We start from the raw sequence: 23,953 nt of genomic DNA, 5'->3' as shown, positions 1-23,953 counted from the left end.
AAGCCGGATCACTCGTGGGCATGAGCTAACTTTGTGAAGAGAACTTTGTTTTTTTTTTTGCTGTGTGTGACACTTCTATTTCCTGTTTCCATTTCAAGTTTGCTCACTCGCCCACAAGAAGCATTAACCTTCTGTGTGCCGTGCTTTACCGCTACCTCTCGGATGACTCAATTTCTGGATGCCTCAAAGAGCTAAAGGGAGGAACACTGCGGGTCAGGCGGCATCTGTGGAGGGAATGGAGTCATGTCATACAGCTTGGAAAGCCTTGGCCCAACTTGCCCACGCCGACCAACATGTCCCAGCTACACTAGTCCCACCTGCCTGCGTTTGGTCCATATCCCTCTAAACCTGTCCTATCCACCTACCTGTCCAAATGCTTCTTAAACGGTGCGATAGTCCCAGCCTGAACGACCTCCTCTGGCAGCTCGTTCCATGCACCCACCACCCTCTGTGGAAAAAGGTACCACTCTGATTCCTATTAAATCTTTTTTCCGCTTCAGCTTGTACCAATGTCCTCTGGTCCCAATAGACAATAGGTGCAGGAGTAGGCCATTCGGCCCTTCGAAATCCCCAGTTCCTCTTTGTCAGAAACATCGGGAAGTCTTTTTGTGGGTTGAAGAAATGGGAACTCACCCCCCCCTCCTCCCCCCTCTTTTCCCCTCAAATCCCCCCAATCCAGCACAATGATTGTTTGTCAAAATAAGTAAGTGTGGCTTTGAGTAGGAAGTTCACCATGTTATTGTTATTCAGAGTGCGGTGAATGACACGGCTTCAGTTCCTTGTTTGGAGTTTCCATTGTTGGGTCGGGAGAGGCCTGTTTTTTTGGGGGGGTTTTTTCCCTTCACAAAGTTGCGTTAATCGATACGCAAAATTCTGAACCCATCTGTCGGCTAGCTGATCAATGGAAGGCGTATTATTCTCTGCTGGTGTCGAGTCAAGGGTTTTATTGTCATGTGTCCCAGATAGGACAATGAAATTCTTGCTTGCTGCAGCACAAAAAACATAATACGGAACAGGAGATAAAAGTTCAGTGTGTCTATATACCATAGATCTTCCCGATGGCAACAGGGGGATGAGTGTGTGGCCAGGATGGTGTGGGTCCTTGATGATGCTGTCAGCCTTTTTGAGGCAGCGACTGCGATAGATCCCTTCGGTGGTGGGGGGTCAGAGCCGATGATGGACTGGGCAGTGGTTACAACTTTCTGCATCCTTTTCCGCTCCTGGACGCCCAAGTTGCCGAACCAAGCCACGATGCAACCAGTCGGTATGCTCTCTACTGTGCACCTGTAGAAGTTTGAGAGAGGCATCGAAAACAGGAAATCTAAAAATTTAGTGTAATGCCACAGCGGTGGAGTTGCTGCTTCACAGCGCCAGAGACCCAGGTTCGATCCTGACTACGGGTGCAGTCTGAACGGAGTTTGTATGTGCTCCCTGTCACCCGTGTTTGATTTTTGCCGTGATCTCTGGTTTTCTCCCGCACTCCAAAGACGTGCAGGTTTGTAGGTTAATTTGGTAAAGATTGTAAATTGTCCCTCGTGTATAGTATAGAGTGCTATAGGGAGGGGTATAGTATATGTGTGCTATAGGGAGGGGTTGACGTGTATAGTATATGTGTGCTATAGGGAGGGGTTGAGTAGGCTGGGTCTCTATTCCACGAAGCGTAGGAGGATGAGGGGCAATCCTATAGGTGTGTACAAAATCATGAGAGGAATAGATCGGGTAGACTCACAGAGTCGCTTGCCCAGAGTAGGGGAATCGAGGACCAGAGGACACAGGTTCAAGGTGAAGGGGAAAAGATTTAATAGGAATCCGAGGGGTAACATTTTCACACACAGAGGGTGGTGGGTGTATGGAACGAGCTGCCAGAGGAGGTAGTTGAGTCTGAGACTATCCCATCGTTTAGGAAACAGTTGGACAGGTACAGGGATAGGACAGGTTTGGAGGGTTATGGACCAAGCGCAGGCAAGTGGGACTAGGGTAGCTGGGACATTGTTGGTCGGTGTGGGTGAGTTGGGCTGAAGGGCCTGTTTCCACACTGTATCATTCTATGAAGGGTTTCGGCCCGAAACGTTGCCTATTTCCTTCGCTCCACAGATGCTGCCGTACTCGCTGAGTTTCTCCAGCAATTTTGTCTACCTTTGATTTTCCAGCATCTGCAGTTCCTTCTTGAACGTGATATATCGTCCGTTCGTGAAACGTGGGAATCCAGTCACGCGCAATAAACGCGTTGTCAACAATTGTGCGTGCACCTTGTGCCTTAACGTGATGCATCTGTTTAAAAAATAAAAAGGTTCTGACGTTAAAAGAATTATTTTCAAAGTGAGGCTGCTGTTGCGTAAGCAAAGCTGGAACGCATTCATCAAGATGCTGCAAATAGCAAAGAGATGAGTGATGAGTCAAGCTCTACCTGCTGCACTGGTTAGAGGGAGAATTACTGACAAGGATTTGAAGGCAGCTTTCACCTCTTCCAAGGTTGTTTGCGTCAGGGGTCAGAACTTGAAAGGGTTTTGATCAGCCTGAAGAAGGCTCCCTCCCGCCTGCCCGTTCTCTCCGGAGATGCTGCCTGACCAGTTGAGTTACTCCAGCACTTTGAGTCTCTTGTGTCCCCTAATTTGAGGAAGGACATTCTTGCTATTGAGGGAGTGCAGCGTAAATTCACCAGGTTAATCCCCGGGATGGCGGGACTGTCATATGCTGAGAGAATGGAGCAGCTGGGCTTGTACACTCTGGAGTTTAGAAGGATGAGAGGGGATCTTATTGAAACGTATAAGATTGTTAAGGGTTTGGACACGCTAGAGGCAGGAAACATGTTCCCAATGTTGGGGGAGTCCAGAACCAGGGGCCACGGGGGTGTGTGTATAGCACTGGGGTACAGTACCGGTGGGGACGGGTCTGTCATTGTATAACACTGTTCTATAATAAAATTACAATCCGTTGTTTACCCCAGCACGTTATCAGGGTCTGTAATTTGTCACAGCGAGCTTAATGTGTGTTAACTTTTATAGCCTTGTTATCGGCGAAGTTAATGATATATGCTTTGTATATATCGGGTTATGATTACGGCTGATTGGTGCTTCATTGTGGCTGTGTACACAAACCTTTCTTCGTTTGATAGTGTGGTAGCAGTCCAAAACTAAAGGGCCTGTCCCACTTGGCTGTCATTTGCGCCTCATTTATGTGTCATATGTAAAATAGGTCGACGCGTCGTGATGTGCGACGTCGCGTGCAAATCACGTGTCAGCGCAGCCGCCTGGTGCGCGTGAGGTCATTAGAATACCCAGCGGCGCACGGCGACACACGGTGACGGGAGTCGATACATGGTGACGTAACCATGCGTCACCACGTGATATACGTTAGACATCGGGATGCCAGCGTGCGTAGCCAATGCGTCAGCGATATGTCACGCAGGTGGCGGGCAAGGATTTTGTTACACTACGAAATCGACCAATTTTACATATGACGTGTAAATGAGGCGCAAATGACAGCCAAGTGGGACAGGCCCTTAACTCTGCTGCTGCCTTGAAAGTCTCTACAGTCTCACCCTTGGCACGCTCCCATGTGTCATGAGTCATGTCTTAGTGCGACAATCGGCTTTTAAAAATTCTCATCTGCCTTTCGGGAAGAAGGTGCAGGAGCCTGAAAACTGTAACGTCCAGGTTCAGGAACAGCTTCTTCCCTACAGCCATCGGGTTATTAAACACAACAACCTTAAATAAGCTCTGAACTAGAAACATAGAAACATAGAAAAATAGGTGCAGGAGTAGGCCATTCGGCCCTTCGAGGCTACACCGCCATTCAATATGATCATGGCTGATCATCCAACTCAGTATCCCGTACCTGCCTTCTCTCCATACCCCCTGATCCCTTTAGCCACAAGGGCCACATCTAACTGCCTCTTAAATATAGCCTCAACTACTTTCTAGAAACATAGAAACATAGAAATTAGGTGCAGGAGTAGGCCATTCGGCCCTTCGAGCCTGCACCGCCATTCAATATGATCATGGCTGATCACCCAACTCAGTATCCCGTACCTGCCTTCTCTCCATACCCCCTGATCCCCTTAGCCACAAGGGCCACATCTAACTCCCTCTTAAATATAGCCAATGAACTGGCCTCAACTACCCTCTGTGGCAGAGAATTCCAGAGATTCACCACTCTCTGTGTGAAAAAAGTTCTTCTCATCTCGGTTTTAATTCTTCTCATCTCGGTAAACTACATAGACTTATGGGTCTGTCCCACTTAGGCGATTTAAAAAAATTTAGGCGACTACAGGCGGACTGGGCTGTTGCCACATGATCGCCTGGGTGTCGCCTGTATCAGTCGTCCAAAGAGTCGTAGCGTCTTACTGGCCGCCGCTGGATTTTCAACATGTTGAAAATCTTTCGACGACTGTGGCGACCGTGGGTTTGACGCCAACGAGCGTAGCTTGACGTAGGTTGTCGCCGGTGCTGAATTTGATGAATTCCATTGTCGTATTCGGCGGCAGTCGCCTAAAAAATTGCCTAACGTCGCTGGTTTTTCAGCGACCTGCTACGACTATGACCGTCATCGGCAGTCGCCTAAAAGTCGCCTATGTGGGACATTAGGGGTATTGGTTTTGTCCCTTTGCACTCTTATTGTTTGTTTATTTTTGTATGTGTGTTTATGTGTGTGTGTGTGTGTGTGTGTGTGTATATATAGACACACGCATCTCCTTCTTCCTTGCCTCCCTCGCCTCACTAGTTTAGTTTAGTTGAGAGATACAGCGTACAAAACAAGCCCTTCGGCCCAGCTCGTCCACGCCGACCATCGATCACCCGTTCACACTTGTTCTCCGTTCATCCCCGTTTGTATCCGTCTAACTCGGGGCAATTTACAGAGGGCCATTTAATGTAGATCCGCACGAAAAGACTACAAAAAGTAGTAAACACTGCCCAGTCCATCATCGGCTCTGACCTCCCTTCCATTGAGGGGATTTATTGCAGTCGCTGCCTCAAAATCATCAAGGACCCACACCATCCTGGCCACACACTCATCACCCCGCTGCCTTCAGGTAGAAGGTACAGGAGCCTGAAGACTGCAACGACCATGTTCAGGAATAGCTACATCCCCACAGCCATCAGGCTATTAAACTTGGCTCGGACAAAACTCTGAACATTAATAACCCATAATCTGTTATTTGCACTTTATCAGTTCATTTATTCGTGTGTGTATATATTTATATAATGGTATATGGACACACTTACCGGTTTTGTAGTAAATGCCTACTATGTACATCGGTGTTTGATAAAGCAGAGTCTTGGTGTGTTAGCCCCTCAAATTCTGGCTCCAGTGACTTCAGTCCCTGTGTGCGTAGACAAAAATGCTGGAGAAACTCAGCGGGTAAGACGGCATCTATGGAGCGAAGGAAATGGGCGATGTTTCGGGTCGAGACCCTTCTTCAGACTTATTTGTTAAGTCTGAACTGATTAACCAGACTGATTCCTGGGATGGCAGGACTTCCATATGAAGAAAGACTGGATAGACTCGGCTTGTACGCGCTAGAATTTAGAAGATTTAGAGGTGGGGGGATCTTATTGAAACTTACAAAACTCTTAAGGGGTTGGACAGGCTACATGCAGGAAGATTGTTCCCGATGTTGGGGAAGTCCAGAACAAGGGGCCACACAGTTTAAGGATAAGGGGGAAGTCTTTTAGGACCGAGATGAGAAAAACATTTTTTTTTCACACACAGAGAGTGGTGAATCTGTGGAATTCTCTGCCACAGAAGTTAGTTGAGGCCGGTTCATTGGCTATGTTTAAAAGGGAGTTAGATGTGGCCCTTGTGGCTAAAGGGATCGGGGGGGGTATGGAGAGAAGGCAGGTACAGGATACTGAGTTGGATGATCAGCCATGATCATATTGAATGGCGGTGCAGGCTCGAAGGGCCGAATGGCCTACACCTGCACCTATCTTCTATGTTTCACACTTATTGTTAAGTCTGAAGAAGACTGGAGTCTGAAGAAAACTTAACATTGTTAAGTCTGAAGAAGGGTTTCGGCCAGAAACGTCGCCTATTTCCTTCGCTCCATAGATGCTGCCTCACCCGCTGAGTTTCTCCAGCATTTTTGTCTACCTTAGTCCATGTGTGTGTGTGTGTGTGTGTGTGTGTGAGAGAGAGAGAGAGGAAGAGAGTAGCACTGCCCCCTTGTGTTGACTAGTGGCACCCATTCCTATTAAAAAAACACACCAAGTCCTGTAGTAACTCAGCGGGTCAGGCAGCATTAACCCCTCTTCCATTTGTCTCCCCCTTTCGCACCAGAGAACCAGGTTCGATCCTGACCTCAGGTGCTGTCTGTACAGAGTTTATACATTCTCCCCGTGAAGTCAAGTGTTTTATTGTCATATGTCCCAGATAGAACAATGAAATTGTTACTTGCTGCAGCACAACAGAATATGTAACCATAACGCCTTGGTTTTCAAGTGAGAGTTGGATTTAGCTCTTTGGGCTGACGGAATCAAAGGATATGGAGATAAATCAGTAATGGGATGCTGATTCTGGATGATGAATGAATGAATGAATGACTACATTTATGAATAAGTTTATTGGCCAAGTATATTCACATACAAGGAATTTGCCTTAGTGCTCCGCCCGCAAGTGTCAACGACATACAGTGACAGTTAGGAAAGACACATAAAACATGAAACATTATTAATAAAACATTATTGATTAAATTAGGCTTTCAATATGATCACATTGAATGGTGGTGCTGGCTCGAAGGGCCGAATGGCCTACTCCTGCACCTATTGTCTATGTTTCTCCGGGTGCTTCAGGTTCCTCACATTCCAAAGACATGTAGGTTTAATTAAAAAAGAGAAAAAATGAACATAGCTGAACCTGAACTTTGTGTGTTGTAGGACAGGAAGCTCACCAAAGCAGAGCAGCAGCGTTTCAAAGAGGAGGCGGAGATGCTGAAGGGCCTGCAGCACCCCAACATCGTGCGCTTCTACGACTCGTGGGAGTCGACGCTAAAGGGGAAGAAGTGCATCGTGCTGGTGACGGAACTGATGACGTCCGGGACCCTGAAGACGTGAGTAAGAGTCTTCCCTCCTGGACCTCGTTCTCATGGCTATGCGATCATCACACCATCTATATATAACTAAAAGTTTCATCTTGTATCTATGTATGTTCCCGACGTACAGCCAAAACGGCACACGATAGCGCTACAATTTCAGGCCCACCTTACTCGCCATTCGCCTGGGGTGTGCAGTAGCAAGTTTCATTCGATTTGACAAAGTAATTCCCTTTAAAAAACTTTAATTAACTTTATGCCGTGAATGGCACTGCGCTCCCACTTACCGGCCCCGTCAGCAGCGCCTGCGTAGTTGTGGGAGGGATGCCGGGTCCGCCGCCATTTTCAGATCGCCATTTTGAGTGGCGTCGCAACGGGAATCTCTGGCGTCACAAGAGGGGACCCGTCAGCCGCGCCTGCGCAGTTGGGGGTTGCCTGGCAATGGCCTCTGGACCTAAACTCTCCCACATTCTCCCCACATCTACTCTATCCAGGCCTTTTATTATCCGGTAGGTTTCATAGAAACATAGACAATAGATGCAGGAGGAGGCCATTTGGCCCTTCGAGCCAGCACCTCCATTCATTGTGATCATGGCTGATTGTCCCCTATCAATAACCCGTGCCTGCCTTCTCCCCATATCCCTTGACTCCACTAGCCCCGAGAGCTCTATCTAGCTCTCTTAAATCCATCCAGTGACCTGGCCACCACTGCCCTCTGTGGCAGGGAATTCCACAAATTCACAACTCTCTGGGTGAAAAAGTTTTTTCTCACCTCAGTCTTAAATGACCTCCCTTTTATTCTAAGACGGTGCGTGGCTCCTGGTTCTGGACTCGCCCAACATTGGGAACATTTTTCCTGCATCTAGCTTGTCCAGTCCTTTTATAATTTAATATGTTTCTATAAGATATCCCCTCATCCTTCTAAACTCCAGTGAATACAAGCCTAGTCTTTTCAATCTTTCCCCATATGTCAGTCCCGCCATCCCAGGGATCAATCTCGTTTCAATGACTCCCCCCTCATTCTTCTAAACCGGGGCATGTGGGAGCGAAGGGCCTGTTTCCGTGCCATGCGACTCTATGACTGGTGTAGACGGGGCATGTTGGTCGGCCTGGGCAAGGTAGGCCATGCGACTCTATGACTGGTGTAGACGGGGCATGCTGGTCGGCGTGGGCCGAAGGGCCTGTGCCCGCGCCACACGACTCTACGACTATGACGGGGCAAGACGCGTGTTCACCAGCGTGGACTTGCCTCCTCCTCAGGTACTTGAAGCGGTTCAAGGTGATGAAACCCAAGGTCCTTCGCAGCTGGTGCAGGCAGATCCTGAAGGGCCTGCAGTTCCTGCACACCCGCACGCCGCCCATCGTCCACCGCGACCTCAAATGCGACAACATCTTCATCACCGGCCCCACCGGATCCGTCAAGATCGGGGACCTGGGACTCGCGACACTGATGCGCACTTCCTTCGCAAAGAGTGTGATAGGTAACTTTAAAAATTGCCCTTTTGTGCTTTGACGCAGATTAGTTTAGACCAGGGGTGGGGAACCATGTTGGAATGCCGCATTAGCATAGAAACATAGAAAATAGGTGCAGGAGGAGGCCATTCGGCCCTTTGAGCCAGCACCGCCATTCATTGCGATCATGGCTGATCGTCCCCAATCAATAACCCGTGCCTGCCTTCTCCCCGTATCCCTTGATTCCATTGGCCCCTAGAGCTCTATCTAACTCTCTCTTAAATCCATCCAGTGACTTGGCCTCCACTGCCCTCTGTGGCAGGGAATTCCACAAATTCCCCTGACATTGGCCTCCACTGCCCTCTTCAGACTGAAATCTGCTGAAGGGTTTTGGCCAGAAATGTTGCCTATTTCCTTCGCTCCATACATGCTGCCTCACCCTCTGAGTTTCTCCACATTTTTGTCTACCTTTAGTATTTTTATCTGTTTTCTGAATAAAAGTATTTGTATATATTTTTTTTTAAAGTCCCTTTGCACGTCCGATTTCTGGATTCAAAATAGTCTCCCCATTTAGAAAAAGTCTCGGCCTTTAGTTCATCTTGGCGTCATGTTTAGCACAGACATTGCAGGCTGTAGGGTCTGTTCCTGTGCTGTACTGTTCTACATTCTACCTTTCTTCCCCCCCCCCCCACGCAGGAACTCCAGAATTCATGGCTCCGGAAATGTATGAAGAACATTATGACGAGTCGGTTGACGTCTATGCCTTTGGGATGTGCATGTTGGAGATGGCTACCTCAGAATACCCTTACTCCGAATGCCAGAACGCTGCCCAGATATACCGCAAAGTAACTAGTGTAAGTGTGGTCCACTCCTATTGATTGTCGAGTACTCTTTGTATTTTGGACACAAGCCACAAGTCATAGGAGCAGAATTAGGCCATTCAGCCTATCGAGTCTACTCTGCCATTCAGTCAATAAACAATAGACAATAGGTGCAAGAGTAGGCCATTTGGCCCTTTCGAGCCAGCACCGCCATTCAATGTGATCATGGCTGATCGTCCCCAATCAGTACCCCGTTCCTATCGTCCCCTATCAATAACCCGTGCCTGCCTTCTCCCCATATCCCTTGACTCCACTAGCCCCTAGAGTTTTATCTAACTCTCTCTGAAATCCATCCAGTGACTTGGCCTCCACTGCCCTCTGTGGCAGGGAATTCCACAAATTCACAACTCTCTGCGTGAAAAAGTTTTTTCTCACCTCAGTCTTAAATGACCTCCCCTTTATTCTAAGACTGTGTGTGTGGCCCCTGGCTCTGGACTCGCCCAACATTGGGAACATTTTTCCTGCACCTAGCTTGTCCAGTCCTTTTATAATTTTATATGTTTCTATCAATATCAATGACTCGCCCAACATTGGGAACATTTTTGGGAACACAGTAGGGTGTTTAGTTCAGAGATACAGAGCGGAAACAGGCCCTTCGGCCCACCGGGTCTGCGCCGGCCAGTGATCCCCGCGCATTAACGCTATCCTACACTCGGGACAATTTTCACATTTACCAAGCCAATTAACCTATGTACCTGTTCCTCTTTGGAGTGTGGGAGGAAACCGAAGATCTCGGAGAGAACCCACGGGGGGGGGGGGGGGGGGGGGGGGGGACGTACAAACTCCGTACAGACAGCGCCCGTAGTCGGGATGGAACCTGGGTCTCCGGCGCGGTAAGGCAGCAACTCTACCGCGGCTCCATCGTGACTGCTCATCTGTGTCTTGTCCTTAGGGCATCAAACCCGCCAGCTTCAACAAAGTGAGCGATCCCGAGATTAAGGAAATCATTGAAGGATGCATCCGGCAGAACAAAACGGAAAGGTGGGTGTCAGGGTGGGGGGCAGGCATGGAAACCGCTATCATAACATCGGGGGGGGGGAACCACAATTATTTGGCAGCTGAGCACACGTGTATGCGCACACACGCAAGGCTTCGGCCATCGGCCCCTGTGGACGGTAACATCAGGAGCTGACCCGGTTGGTGACCGACTCCGAACTCCAGCGACATCAGCTTCGTCCTTCCCCCCCGAATCGTGGGGCTTGAATCGGCCCTTTGCATCTCCTGTCGCTTTGCCTCCCCCCCCCCCCCCCCCCCCCTCGACTCCAACCGAGGAGCCAAACAGTCTTTCCAGGTGAGGCAGAGGTTCACCTGCACCTCCTCCAGCCTCATCTACTGTATCCGCTGTTCCAGGTGTCAGCTGCTCTATATCGGTGAGGCCAAGCGCAGGCTCGGCGATCGTTTCGCCCAACACCTCCGCTCGGTCCGCATTAACCTACTTGATCTCCCGGTGGCTCAGCACTTCAACTCCCTTTCCCATTCCCAATCCGACCTTTCTGTCCTGGGCCTCCTCCATTGTCAGAGTGAGGCCCAGCGCAAATTGGAGGAGCAGGACCTCATATTTCGCTTGTGTAGTTTACACTATTTTTGCACAATCCCCAAGCATCGCCACTTTTAATTTCACTGCACATCTCCTATGTGTATGTGACGAATAAACCTGACTTGGCTTGACCCCAGCGGTATGAACATTGACTTCTCCAACTTCAGATAGCTTTCTCTCTCCATCCTCTTCCCCTTCCCAGTTCTCCCACCAGTCTTACTGTCTCCGACTACATTCTATCTCTGTCCCTCCCCCCTCCCCTGACATCAGTCTGAAGAAGGGTCTCGACCCGAAACGTCGCCCATTCCTTCTCTCCAGAGATGCTGCCTGTCCCGCGGAGTGACTCCACCATTTTGTGCCCCTCCTGACCTCTGCCCTCGCCCCCCACACACACAGGCTGGCCATAAAGGACCTCCTGAGCTACGCGTTCTTCGCGGAGGACACGGGGCTACGGATCGAGCTGGCCAAGGAGGACAGCGGGCAGGAATCTTCACTGGCGCTGCGCATCTGGGTGGAAGACCCCAAGAAGCTGAAGGGGAAGCACAAAGACAACGAGGCGCTGGAGTTCAGCTTCGACTTGGAGCGAGACACTCCTGAAGAGGTGGCCCAAGAAATGGCAAGTCATCTCATCTCCCTGCTCCCCCCTCCCTCCTCTCCCCTCCCTCCTCCCCCTCCCTCCTCCCCCTCCTCCCCTCCCCTCCCTCCTCCCCTCCCTCCTCCCCTCCCCTCCTCCCCCTCCCTCCTCCCCTCCCTCCTCCCCTCCCTCCTCCCCTCCCTCCTCCCCCCCCCCCCCTGGTGTTTTACAGTCTTGTGGAATTTTACGGGTAATTTCATGTTTATTATGCGGACACGCGCACATACCCACGCACGCTCAGACACACACACACACACACGCACGCTCAGACACACACACACACACACACACACACACGCACGCTCAGACTCACACACACGCACGCACGCTCAGACACACACACACACACGCACGCTCAGACACACACACACACACGCACGCTCAGACACACACACACGCACGCTCAGACACACACACACACACACACACGCACGCTCAGACACACACACACACACACACGCACGCTCAGACACACACACACACACGCACGCTCAGACACACACACACACACGCACGCTCAGACACACACACACACACGCACAGACACAGACACACACACACACACGCACACTCAGACACACACACACACACACACACACACACACACACACACTCAGACACACACACACACACACACACACACACGCACGCTCAGACACACACACACACACGCACGCTCAGACACACACACACACGCACGCACACACACACACACGCACGCTCACACACACACACACACGCTCAGTTGCACACTCAGACACTCCACATCCACTCTCCACATCCACACACTCAGAGATAGATGGACGGATGGACACTTACACACGGACGCACACACGGGCGCACACACACACACACACGCTCAGACGCACACACACGCACGCGCACACACACGCGCACACCCACACACACGCTCAGACACGCTCAGACACACACGCCCGCTCAGTTGCTCACACTCAGACACTCTCCACATCCACTCTCTCCACATCCACACACTCGCACTCAGAGATAGATGGATGGATGGACACTCACACACGGGCGCACACACACACACGTACGCACACTCAGTTGCACACACACACAGACACCCTCTCACACGCACTCCACACATGCACACGCTCACGCACACACTCGCGCGCGTCGCTGACAATAACCTGTCCTTGCTCCCCGCGGTTCCAGGTGAAATCGGGCTTCTTCCACGAGAACGACTCCAAGCTGCTGTGCAAGTCCATCCGGGACCGGGTGTTGTTCATCAAGAGGAAGAGGCAGAGGACGCAGCAGCTGCGGGAGCTGGAGGAGCAGGAGAGGCTGCGCTCGCAGGCGGACCAGCCCCCCCCGCCCACGGTGCCCCCCAGCGCAGCCGGCAACGCCGCCGGCACCACCAGCTGGCAGCAGCCCCCCACCGAGAGCGAGGAACCCGAAGTGGACCAGCACGTCCTGCAGAACAAGCTGCTCACCGACGCTGTGTCCTGTAAGTCCCCCTCATTCGTCACATCCAGCCGTTGCCGAGGCTTTGTAACTGGCCGGGCAGCCTCACGACTGCAACCATAAAGGGCCTGTCCCACTTTTCCGAGTCACTCACGAATTCCCCTGAGTTTTCCCCTCGATTCAAACTCTGAGAATGTCCGTAGGAGTCCGTGGATATTTCCTAGCGGCTCGTAATGCCAGCCGTAGGTACTCGGGGCATCGGGTAAGCCGGGACCTTTGAGCCAGCACCGCCATTCACTGTGATCATGGCTGATCATCCACAATCAGTATCCCTGCTTTCTCCTCATATCCCTTAAATCCGTTAGCCCTCAGAGCTATATCTGGTGGAAAAGCTTTTCCTCAATACTCATAAATGGCCGACCACTTATTCTTAAACTGTGTGTGGCCCCTGGTTCTGGACTCCCCAAACATGGGGAACATGTTTCCTGCTTCTAGCCTGTCCAATCCCTTAAGAATGTTATATGTTTCTATTAGATACCCTCTCATCCTTCTAAATTCCCGTGACTACAAGCCCAGTCGACCCATTCTTTGGGACCCATTCATGGCTGATGTATCTCTCCCTCCTAACCCCATTCTGCTGCCTTCTCCCCATAACCAACGTTCCCGGGGTAGAGACCCGGGTTCCATCCCGACTATGGGTGCTGTCTGTATGGAGTTGGCATGTTCTCCCCGTGACCTGCGTGGGTTTTCACCGAGATCTTCGGTTTCCTCTCGCACTCCAAAGACGTGCAGGTTTGTAGGTTAATTGGCCTGGTGTAAATGTAAAATGTCCCTTGTGTGTGTTAGTGTGTGTGTGTTAGTGTGTGTGTGTTAGTGTGTGTGTGTTAGTGTGTGTGTGTGTGTGTGTGTTAGAGTGTGTGTTAGAGTGTGTGTGTTAGAGTGTGTGTGTTAGAGTGTGTGTGTGTTAGAGTGTGTGTGTTAGAGTGTGTGTTAGAGTGTGTGTGTTAGAGTGTGTGTTAGAGTGTGTGTGAACATGCGATCGCTGGTCGGCGCAGACTCGGTGGGGCCGAAGGGCCTGTTTCCGCGCTATATCTCTAAACTAAACTAGTGTGTGAACGGGCGATCGCTGGTCGGCGCGGACTCGGTGGGCCGAAGGGCCTGTTTCCACGCTGTATCTCTGACCTGAAACTAAACAAAACCTCCTGTCTCCCTCCTCTTCTCCGCAGTCGACAGCGTCTCGGACAGCAGCCTGACCTCTGCCGCCTGCTCCGAGTCTCCGGGGGGAGCGGTCTTTCCAGCGGTCCCAGAGCCCAGCCCGTGCGCGCCGCAAGTCTCTTCGGGCTCCAGCGTGGAGTCCCACCACCACTCGGGCGTTCTCCATCAGCCGCCGACGCAGCAGCAGCAGGCAATGGGGGTAAGCACACAGTCTAGGAGCCACAGTCAGTGTCGATGGGGGGGGTGGGGGGGGGGGGGGGGGGGGGGGGGGGGGGGGGGTGGGGGGGGGGGGGGGGGGGTAGAGCTGCCCGCCTCACAGCGCCAGACAATCCTAACTACGGGTGCCGTCTTTACGGAGTTTGTACCTTCTTCCCGAGAACAGCGTGGGTTTTCTCCGGGTGCTCCGGCTTCCTCCCACGCTCCAAATACGGAGCGTCATGGTGGCGCATAGAAACATAGAAAATAGGTGCAGGAGGAGGCCATTCGGCCCTTCGAGCCCGCACCGCCATTCATTACGATCATGGCTGATCGTCCCCAATCAATAACCTGTGCCTGCCTTCTCCCCATATCCCTTGACTCCACTAGCCCCCTAGAGCTCTATCTAACTCTCTCTTAAATCCATCCAGTGACTTGGCCTCCACTGCCCTCTGTGGCAGGGAATTCCACAGATTCACAACTCTCTGGGTGAAAAAGTTTTTTCTCACCTCAGTCTTAAATGGCCTCCCCTTTATTCTAAGACTGTGTGTGTGGCCCCTGGTTCTGGACTCGCCCAACATTGGGAACATTTTTCCTGCATCTAGCTTGTCCAGTCCTTTTATAATTTTATATGTTTCTATAAGATCCCACCCCTCATCCTTCTAGTGACGCCAAGCCTAGTCTTTTCAATCTTTCCTCATATGACAGTCCCGCCATCCCAGGGATCAATCTGGTGAACCTACGCTGCACTGCCTCAATCACAAGGATGTCCTTCCTCAAATTAGGAGACCAAAACTGTACACAATACTCCAGATGTGGTCTCACCAGAGCCCTATACAACTGCAGAAGAACCTCTTTACTCCTATACTGAAATCCTCTTGTTAATCCTCTTGTTATGAAGGCCAACAATCCATTATCTTTCGTCACTGCACCCCAATACTCCAAAGATGGAGTGTCACGGTGGCGCAGCGGTAGAGTTGGTACCTCAGCGCTAGAAACCCGGGTTCGACCCTGACCACGGATGCTGTCTGTACGGAGTTTGCCCGTTCTCCCTGTGACTGCGTGGGTTTTTCTCCAGGCGCTCCGGTTTCCTCCCACACTCCAAAAGACGTACAGGTTTGTAGGTTAGACAAACAAATGCCGGGGAAACTCTACGGAGAGGAGGAATTGCTTACGTTTCGGATCGAGACCCTTCTTCAGACTCATTAGGTTAATTGGCTTCAGAAAAAAGAATTGTAAATTGTCCCTATGTTGTGGAATAGTGCGAGTGTACGGGCCATCGCTGGTCGGTGTGGACTCGATGGGCCGAAGGGCCTGTTTCCATGCTGTATCCTGAAAGCAAAGTAAAGTAAACTCAGCGGGTCAGGCAGCATCTGTGGAGGGAAACAAACAAGCAACGTTTCAGATCGGGGTAGAAACAGGCCCTTTGGCCCACCATGGGCTAGGGGGGAGCAAAGTGCTGGAATCACTTCGAAAGTCAGGCAGAATCTCTGGACAAGGATATGTGATGGCCACCCCCCCCCCCCCCCCCCCCCCCCCCCCCCCCGTCAGACAAGAGGTACTGAGGGTACTGAAGTGTGAAAACGCACACCTCCAGATTCGGTGTTTAAGAAGGAACTGCAGATGCTGGAACAATCGAAGGCAGACAAAAATGCTGGAGAAACTCAGCGGGTGAGGCAGCATCTATGGAGCGAAGGAATGGGTGATGTTTCGGGTCGAGACCCTTCTTCAGATCACTCCTGCTAAATGCAATGGGCTGACGTGCACCGTGGAACGTGGGCCTATTTCGCCCATTTCAGTAACCCGACCGACTCGCAGTGTAATCAACGTTGCGAGGGACCAGTTTGTGTTAATAAATTATAATTCTGAAAATGAGGAGAAGATTTTTAATAAATAACTTTTATTTTTACAAGGATGTTTCCGTAACTGGCTTCCGTCTGTAGAGAGAGTACAGAGGAGATTTACTAGAATGTTGCCTGGGTTTCAGCAACTAAGTTACAGAGAAAGGTTGAACAAGTTAGCTTTATTCTTTGGAGCACAGAAAGTTAAGGGGGGGACTTGATAGAGGTCTTTAAAATGATGAGAGGGATAGACAGAGTTGACGTGGATAAGCTTTTCCCACTGAGACGAGGGAAGATGCAAACAAGGGGACATGACTTGAGAATTAAGGGACAGAAGTTTAGGGGTAACATGAGGGGGGACTTCTTTACTCAGAGAGTGGTGGCTGTGTGGAATGAGCTTCCAGTGAAGGTGGTGGAGGCAGGTTCGATTTTATCATTTAAAAATAAATTGGATAGTTTTATGGACGAGAAAGGAATGGAGGGTTATGGTCTGAGCGCAGGTATATGAGGGGAGAATACGTGTTCGGCACGGACTAGAAGGATCGAGATGGCTGTTTCCGTGCTGTAATTGTTATATGGTTATATGGTCTCCGCACTAGTAACCTAGGGGATCTTTGGTGCGGAGACGGAAGCCGGTTACGGAAATGGGGCAGAAAATTAGTTGAGTGATCTATCTTGCTTGTGACAGGATCTTTGCTACAGACTGATGAGGGGGGGGGGGGGTTGGGGGGGGGGGGGGGGGAGAAGAAGGAGAGAGAATAGGCGGAGACGGTGGGCTGGTTGAGGGAGCTGGGAAAGGGGAGGGGAAGGAGGGAGAAAGCAGGGACTACCTGAAATTGGGGCAAAGATACGATTTCCCTCCGTCTCCTCCTGGAGCGCTAACTTTTCCCGTTGTTGCCGACAATTTGCAGACTCCGTCCCACCCCGGGGTGCTTGATGCTCAGCGGACAAGACAGGCGCTCGATACCTTGAGGTAGGGTTGCCAAAAATCTCAAATGCCACGGCAAGATCACACTGCCCGATTTGAACGCTTCCAAGTAGACCACACTACAGCACAGAGTAGGAATGGGACCCACTATGTCTGTGCTGAGCATGAATGCCAAGTTTAAACTGATCTCCTCTGCCTGCCGTCTCAACCTATCTGAACGTCCGCTCAGTCCGTCTTAAGCCTATCTGACCTCCAACCATGACTCTGGTGCCCAGCACTTCAACTACCCCCCCCCCCCCCCCCGCCCCGCCCCACTTCCCATTCCCAATCCTACCTTTTCTCTCCCCTCCCCCTCCCCGCATTCGTAACATGGACAGAGTTCCCCTTGTCCTCACCTTCCACCCCATCAGCCGTCGCTAACGACGGATAATCCTACTACATTTTCGCCACCTCCAATGGGATCTCACCACCGGCCACATCCTCCCATCTCCCCCCCTTTCTGCTTTCTGCAGAGACCGTTCCCTCCGTAACTCCCTGGTCAATTCGTCCCCTTCCCACCAAAACCACCCCCTCCCTAGGTACTTTCAATATGATCATGGTCGTCACACTCAGTACCCCATTCCTGCCTTCTTCCCATTTTCCTTGATTCCGTTAGCCCTCAGAGCTAGCTCTATCTAACTCTCTCTTGAAAACATCCAGTGAAGGCCTCCACTGCCTTCTGTGGCAGAGAATTCCACAGATTCACAATGTGATCATCCACAATCAGTACCCCGTTCCTGCCTTCTCCCCATATCCCCTGACTCTGCTATCTTTAAGAGCTCTATCTAACTCTCTTGAAAGTATCCAGAGAACCGGCCTCCACCGCTCTCTGAGGCAGAGAATTCCACAGATTCGGAACACTCTGGGTGGAAAAGTTTTTCCTCATCTCAATTCTAAATGAGTGGCCCATTCTTAAACTGTGTGACCTCTGGTTCTGGACTCCCCCAAAATGGGGAACATGTTTCTTGCCTCTAGCCTGTCCTAGAATTTTATATGTTCTCTTTAAGATATCCTCTCATCCTTCTAAACTCCAGAGTGTACAAGCCCAGCCGCTCCATTCTCTCAGCATATGACAGTCCTGCCATCCCGGGAATTAACCTGGTGAACCAACGCTTCACTCCCTCAATAGCAAGAATGTCCTTCCTCAAATTGGGAACATATATGATTACTAAGAAATTGGACACGCTAGAGGCAGGAAACATGGTCCCAATGTTGGGGGAGTCCAGAACCAGGGGCCACAGTTTAAGAATAAGGGTTAAGCCATTTAGAACGGAGATGAGGAAAAACCTTTTCACCCAGAGTGTTGCGAATCTGTGGAATTCTCTGCCTCGGAGGGCGGTGGAGGCCGGTTCTCTGGATACTTTCAAGAGAGAGCTAGATAAGGCTCTTAAAGATAGCAGAGTCGGGGGATATGGGGAGAAGGCAGGAACGAGGTCTGATTGTGGATGATCAGCCATGATCACATTGAATGGCGGTGCTGGCTCGAAGGGCCGAATGGCCTACTCCTGCACCTATTGCCTAAAACATAGAAACATAGAAATTAGGTGCAGGAGTAGGCCATTCGGCCCTTCGAGCCTGCACCGCCATTCAATCTGATCATGGCTGATCATCCAACTCCGCATCCTGTACCTGCCTTCTCTCCATACCCCCTGATCCCTTTAGCCACAAGGGCCACATCTAACTCCCTCTTAAATATAGCCAAGGAACTGTGGCCTCAACTACCTTCTGTGGCAGAGAATTCCACAGATTCACCACTCTCTGTGTGTGAAAAAAAATGTTTTTCTCATCTCGGCCCTAAAAGATTTCCCCCTTATCCTTAAATGCACACAATACTCCAGGTGTGATCTCACCAGGGCCCTGTACAACTACAGTAGGACCTGCTTGGCATCTCTGTCATAATGGGCAGGATGGGCCGAAGGTCACCCTGAACCCTCCCCGCCAGCGAGCAGCGTTGTCCCAGCGAGGCGCCTTGTCCCACCGAGTGGTTTTGCCTCTCTTCCCAGCGGGACACCCGACGCGGCCAAGGAGCCCCCCAACGGCAGCGAGCTGGGGAACGGGAAGCCGGAGAAGCCGCTGAAGCCGCAGCAGCGGAGACCGTCCAACGCCCGGGAGCGGCCGGATAAACCCACCAAGTTCCAGCTGACTGTCCTGCAGGTAATTCGTGTCACCCAGACGTGTTGGATGGGACCGGCGGAGGCACGGGGTGACAAGGGGAGGGAGGTGGGAGGTGGAGGACAAGCACATGAAGAGGAAGCTGCAGAGACTACCAGAGGTGAGGGAGTGTGGAGAGGAGAGAGTGGGAGAGGAGAGAGAGTGGGAGAGAGGGAGTAGAGGGAGAGGAGAGGAAAGGGAAGAGGTGGTGAGGGAGTAGAAGGGGGAGCCGGGAGAGGAGAGGAAACTTATAGAGAGGAAACGAGGAGGAGAGGAGAGGGAGGGTTAGAGGTGGGAAGAGGAGAGGAGGGTGGGAGGGGAATAGGGTGTGGGAAGGAGGTAGAGGGGGGGAGGAGAGAGAGGAGAGAGGGGGAGAAGAGAGGAAGGAGGGTAGAGGTGGGGGAGTGGAGGAGAGGGATGGAGGGAAGAGGGGGGAGGGAAGAGGGGGAGGGGAGGAGAGGAGAGGGAGAGGAGAGAGTGGGGGGGGGGGGGAGAGAGAGCAGAGAGGGAGGGATGAGGAGAGGTGAGGGAAGGGAGGGAAGGGAGGGAAGAGGTGGGAGAGAGTGAAGAAGGTGAGAGGGACGAGGTGAGGAGAGGGGGGAGGAGCGGAGAGAGGGAGGAGAGGGATGAGGAGATGGGGGGGAGGAGGGAGGGTGAAACGGAATGGTTGACGAATGGTTGAGTGGGTTTGATGGCACTTTTAGAAAGGAGGTGAGGAAGAACTTTGGGATTCTTTGCCACAAGTCAGTGGATATTCTTGTAAGGCGGATATGGGGCCGGAGGAGGTTTTGGAGAATGATCGGTGGTGTGGGGAAGGTTTTGCGTGACGGTGATTCCCTCCCCTCCCCTCCCCTCCGCGTGTCTAGGTGTCCAGCACCGGGGACAACCTGGTGGAATGCCAGCTGGAGACGCACAACAATAAGATGGTGATCTTCAAGTTCGACGTGGACGGAGACGACCCTGAAGACATCGCCGTTTACATGGTGAGTCCGCACCTCCTCAATGCCCCGCACCCTCCTATCCCAGCTCTCCAGTCGCTCCCGTGCCTGAACGGGGGAGGAGGACCGGATCGAGGGTGGTCAAGTCTCGGGAGTCGGGCTGAGGCTCGGACCTATCGCCATCGATGTGCGACCATCTCCCTCCTCTTACTGTGCCCAAGCGTGCTGGAGTAACTCAGCGGGTCAGGCAGGCAGAGTCTCTGTGTGGAGAACGTGGACAAGGTGATGTTTCGGGTCGGGATCCTTCTTCAGACTCGCATTTCAAACACCGGCCTTTCAATGTTTCAATTCAATAATACTTTGTGCAATGAAATTCTTTATTTATGCATACAATCCAGTAAGAGTCGGCAGGTCTCTGCTGCCAACAAAGTTCTTAGTGCAGTCTTGTCATCTCGCAGCGGCGAGCCAGGCTAACCGCCCCACCTGGCCGCAGGTGCCCCCCCCCACCCCAGCAAAGTCCCGCTTAGCTCTCACCAGCCACTAGGCTGGGCCCCTTTTCGTTTTTGGTGCCCCCCCCACCCCTCTTCATAGAATCATAGTTTTACTATTAATGTTTAATGTTTTATGTGTCATTCCTAACTGTCACTGTACGTCATGTTCTCACTTGCGGGCGGAGCACCAAGGCAAATTCCTTGTATGTGAATACCTGATCCTCCCGGTGGCTCAGCACTTCAACTCCCCCCTTTCGCAATCCCAATCCGACCTTTCTGTCCGTGGCCTCCTCCATGGTCAGAGTGAGGACCACCGGAAATTGGAGGAGCAGCACCTTGGGCAGTCTGCACCCTAGCGGCATAAACATTGAATTCTCCCATTTCCGGTAGCCCTTGCCGTCTCCAGCGCTTTGTATAGGGTTGTCCAGAGTTGTATAGGGCTCTGGTGAGACCACAAACACACACCCTAGTCCCACTTGCCCGCGTTTGGCCCATATCCCTCCAAAGCTGTCCTATCCATGTACTTGTCTAACAGATTCTTAAAAGTTGCGATCGTCCACCAGCCACGTGCGGCGATACGGCTCCGTACTCTGGTGCCCGCTAACTGGCTTGCCCCTTCGGTTTGCCTAGGGTGAGAAACAACTTCATGCTCGTCTCGTGGATGGACAGAAGCTGAAATTCATTCGATCGAGGGAGGATGAAGGACCCCTTCATTGTCCCCTGATTCCTCGTAATGGAGATCCTGTCGGACAATTCTCGGAGGCCGACACCGTGTGGGCGGACATCCGCCCCGTCCTCCCTCCTCTGCCTAGGGGAATCTGGGTCACCCCCTGACCAGCATCCCGGCCATCCTGACCACAGCCTTGGTAACTCCCCTGCCCTCTCACCGCCCTCTCCCTCCTCCCTCCCCTCCCCTCTCCTCTCCCTCCCCTCTCCCTCCCTCTCTCCCCCCCCTCACCCTCTCCCTCCCCTCTCCCCTCTCCTCCCCTCTCCTCCCCTCTCCTCCCCTCTCCTCCCCTCCCTCTCTCCCCTCTCCCCCCCTCTCCCCCCCTCCCCTCCCCTCTCCCTCCCCTCTCTCCCCTCCCCTCTTCCCTCTCCCTCCCCTCCCCTCCCCTCTCCTCCCCTCCATCCCACCCTCTCCCCTCCCCTTCCCTCCCCTCTCCCTCCCCTCTCCCGCCCCTCTCCCCTCCCCTCTCCCTCCCCTCTCCCTCCCCTCTCCCTCCCCTCTCCCTCCCCTCCTCTCCCTCTCCCTCCCCTCTCCCCTCCCCTCTCCCCTCCCCCTCTCCCTCCCCTCTCCTCCCCCCTCTCTCCCCTCCCCTCTCCCCCTCTCCCTCCCTCTCCCTCTTTCTCTCTATCTATCTCTCTCCCTCTCCCTCTTTCTCCCCTCCTCTCTCTTTATCTCTCTCTCTCTCTCCCCCTCTCCCTATCTCTCTCCCTCCCTCTCTCCCTCCCCCTCCTACCCTCCCCTCTCCCTCCCCTGGCCCTCCCTCCTTCCTCCCTCTTCCCTCCCCCTCTCCCTTTTCTCCCCCTCTCCCTCCCCCTCTCCCTCCCCTCTCCCCTCCCCTCTCCCCTCCCCTGGTCCTCCCTTCCCCTCTCCCCCTTTTCCTCCCCTCTCCCTCCCCTCTCCCTCCCCTCTCCCTCCCTCTCCCTCTCCCCCTCCACTCCCTCCCCCTCTCCCTCCCCTCCGTCCCTCCCCTCTCCCTCCCCCGCCCCCCTCTCCCTCTCCCCTCCCTCCCCTCTCCCCCTCTCTCCTCCCCCATCGGAATTTGTGCCATAGTTTAATTAACCCGGATAGAGTGGATGTGGGGAGGATGTTTCCACCAGTGGGAGAGTCTAGGACCAGAGGGCACAGCCTCAGAATTAAAGGACGTTGCTTTAGGAAGGAGATGAGGAGGAATTTATTTAGCCTGAGGGGGTGAATCTGTGGGATTTGTTGCCACACAGACGGCGGTGGAGGCCACAAGTCCGTGGATATTTTTAAGGCGGAGATAGATAGATTGTTGATCAGTGCGGGTGTCAGGGGTTATGGGGAGAAGGCAGGAGAATGGGGTTGGGAAGGCGAGATCGATCAGCTGTGATTGAATGGCGGAGTGGACTCGATGGGCCGAATGGACAGATTCTGCTACAGTCACCGATGAACTAATGAACGTAATCGGACTCTTTTCGTTTTCTCAAACGGGTCCAATAGGTCGAGCGTCGCGCCCCTTGGGTGGGCGGGTGGAGAAGATTGACTGTCACACCCCTTGGGTTGGGGGAAGGTTGACCATTGCCCCCCCTTTGGCGGCAGGGGAATAGGTTGACCGTCGCACCCTTTGGCGGCAGGGGAATAGATTGACTGTCGCACCCTGTGGCGGAGGGGGAATGGATTCACAGTTACAACCCGTGGCGGGAGGGAGTAGTGGATAGGGTGAAACGTTTGCCTGTTTGAGAGAAGGAGGCCATGTGGGGCCTGACAGAAGAGGCTTGATTCTTCTTGTGTTCATCTTGTGTTAATCTTGGCTTCTCTGTGGGTTTTAGCACGTGGGCGCAGAGCAGTTCCAGATGAACCAAGTTCTCACGCAGACATGCGGTGAGTACCGTGTGTTGTAGTCTCACCGTCTCACCATCTGCCTCCAACCCCCCCCCCCCCCCCCCCTCCACCCCATGTAGGGGTCCCAATCCGAAACGTCGACAATCCCCCTCCTCGGATGCACCGCTCAATCTGCCGACTGGCTGAGTTTTAACCCCCGTCTCAACGCACACGTTCCCAGTGCATTAAAAGCCCTGTCCCACTGTACGAGTTTGCCCTGATTCGAACTCGGTAATGCGGTAATGGCCGCTCGTAGGTACTCGGGGCTCTCGTGGACATTTTCCAACACGTTGAAAAATCTTCACAAGCTTACCGCGTTTCCCGAGTGCCTGCCGTTAGCGTTACGAGCCGCTAAGAGACGTCCCGAGCTCTGACGTACCCGCTACGTACATTCTACATGCTTACCGCGAGTTTGATTTTTTTTTTTTTTTTTTTTAACTCGGGAGAGCTCTTGGAATGAACTCGTACAGTGGGACAGGGCTTTCAGTGTAAGAAGCAACTGCAGATGCTGGTTTAAACTTAAAACCAGCCTTCATTCCCATCAGTCTATCCAACACCATTTCCTGCTTAATGTGGATTTCCTGCAGTTCCTCTGTCACCCCTCTGTCTGGCCACGACTATATCAGG

General features: G+C 52.4%; 1 protein-coding gene across 1 annotated transcript in view; it reads left to right on the top strand.

The window, feature by feature from the left end:
* LOC129693332 (serine/threonine-protein kinase WNK3-like) overlaps positions 1–23,953 on the top strand; it is a 50,501-nt gene that overhangs the window by 13,032 nt on the left and 13,516 nt on the right. Inside the window, 12 exon segments of the mRNA XM_055630179.1 lie at positions 6,876–7,048; positions 8,291–8,511; positions 9,179–9,336; positions 10,256–10,344; positions 11,297–11,516; positions 12,711–13,002; positions 14,186–14,373; positions 17,122–17,183; positions 19,181–19,331; positions 20,195–20,311; positions 21,388–21,528; positions 23,275–23,326. Of these exon segments, the coding sequence (XP_055486154.1) occupies positions 6,876–7,048; positions 8,291–8,511; positions 9,179–9,336; positions 10,256–10,344; positions 11,297–11,516; positions 12,711–13,002; positions 14,186–14,373; positions 17,122–17,183; positions 19,181–19,331; positions 20,195–20,311; positions 21,388–21,528; positions 23,275–23,326 (1,864 nt within the window).

Source organism: Leucoraja erinacea, unplaced genomic scaffold (assembly GCF_028641065.1).
Source record: "Leucoraja erinacea ecotype New England unplaced genomic scaffold, Leri_hhj_1 Leri_264S, whole genome shotgun sequence".
Classification (NCBI taxonomy): domain Eukaryota; kingdom Metazoa; phylum Chordata; class Chondrichthyes; order Rajiformes; family Rajidae; genus Leucoraja; species Leucoraja erinaceus.
The sequence above is the reverse complement of the archived record's forward strand: the minus strand, read 5'-3'. Positions and strand labels throughout refer to the sequence as shown.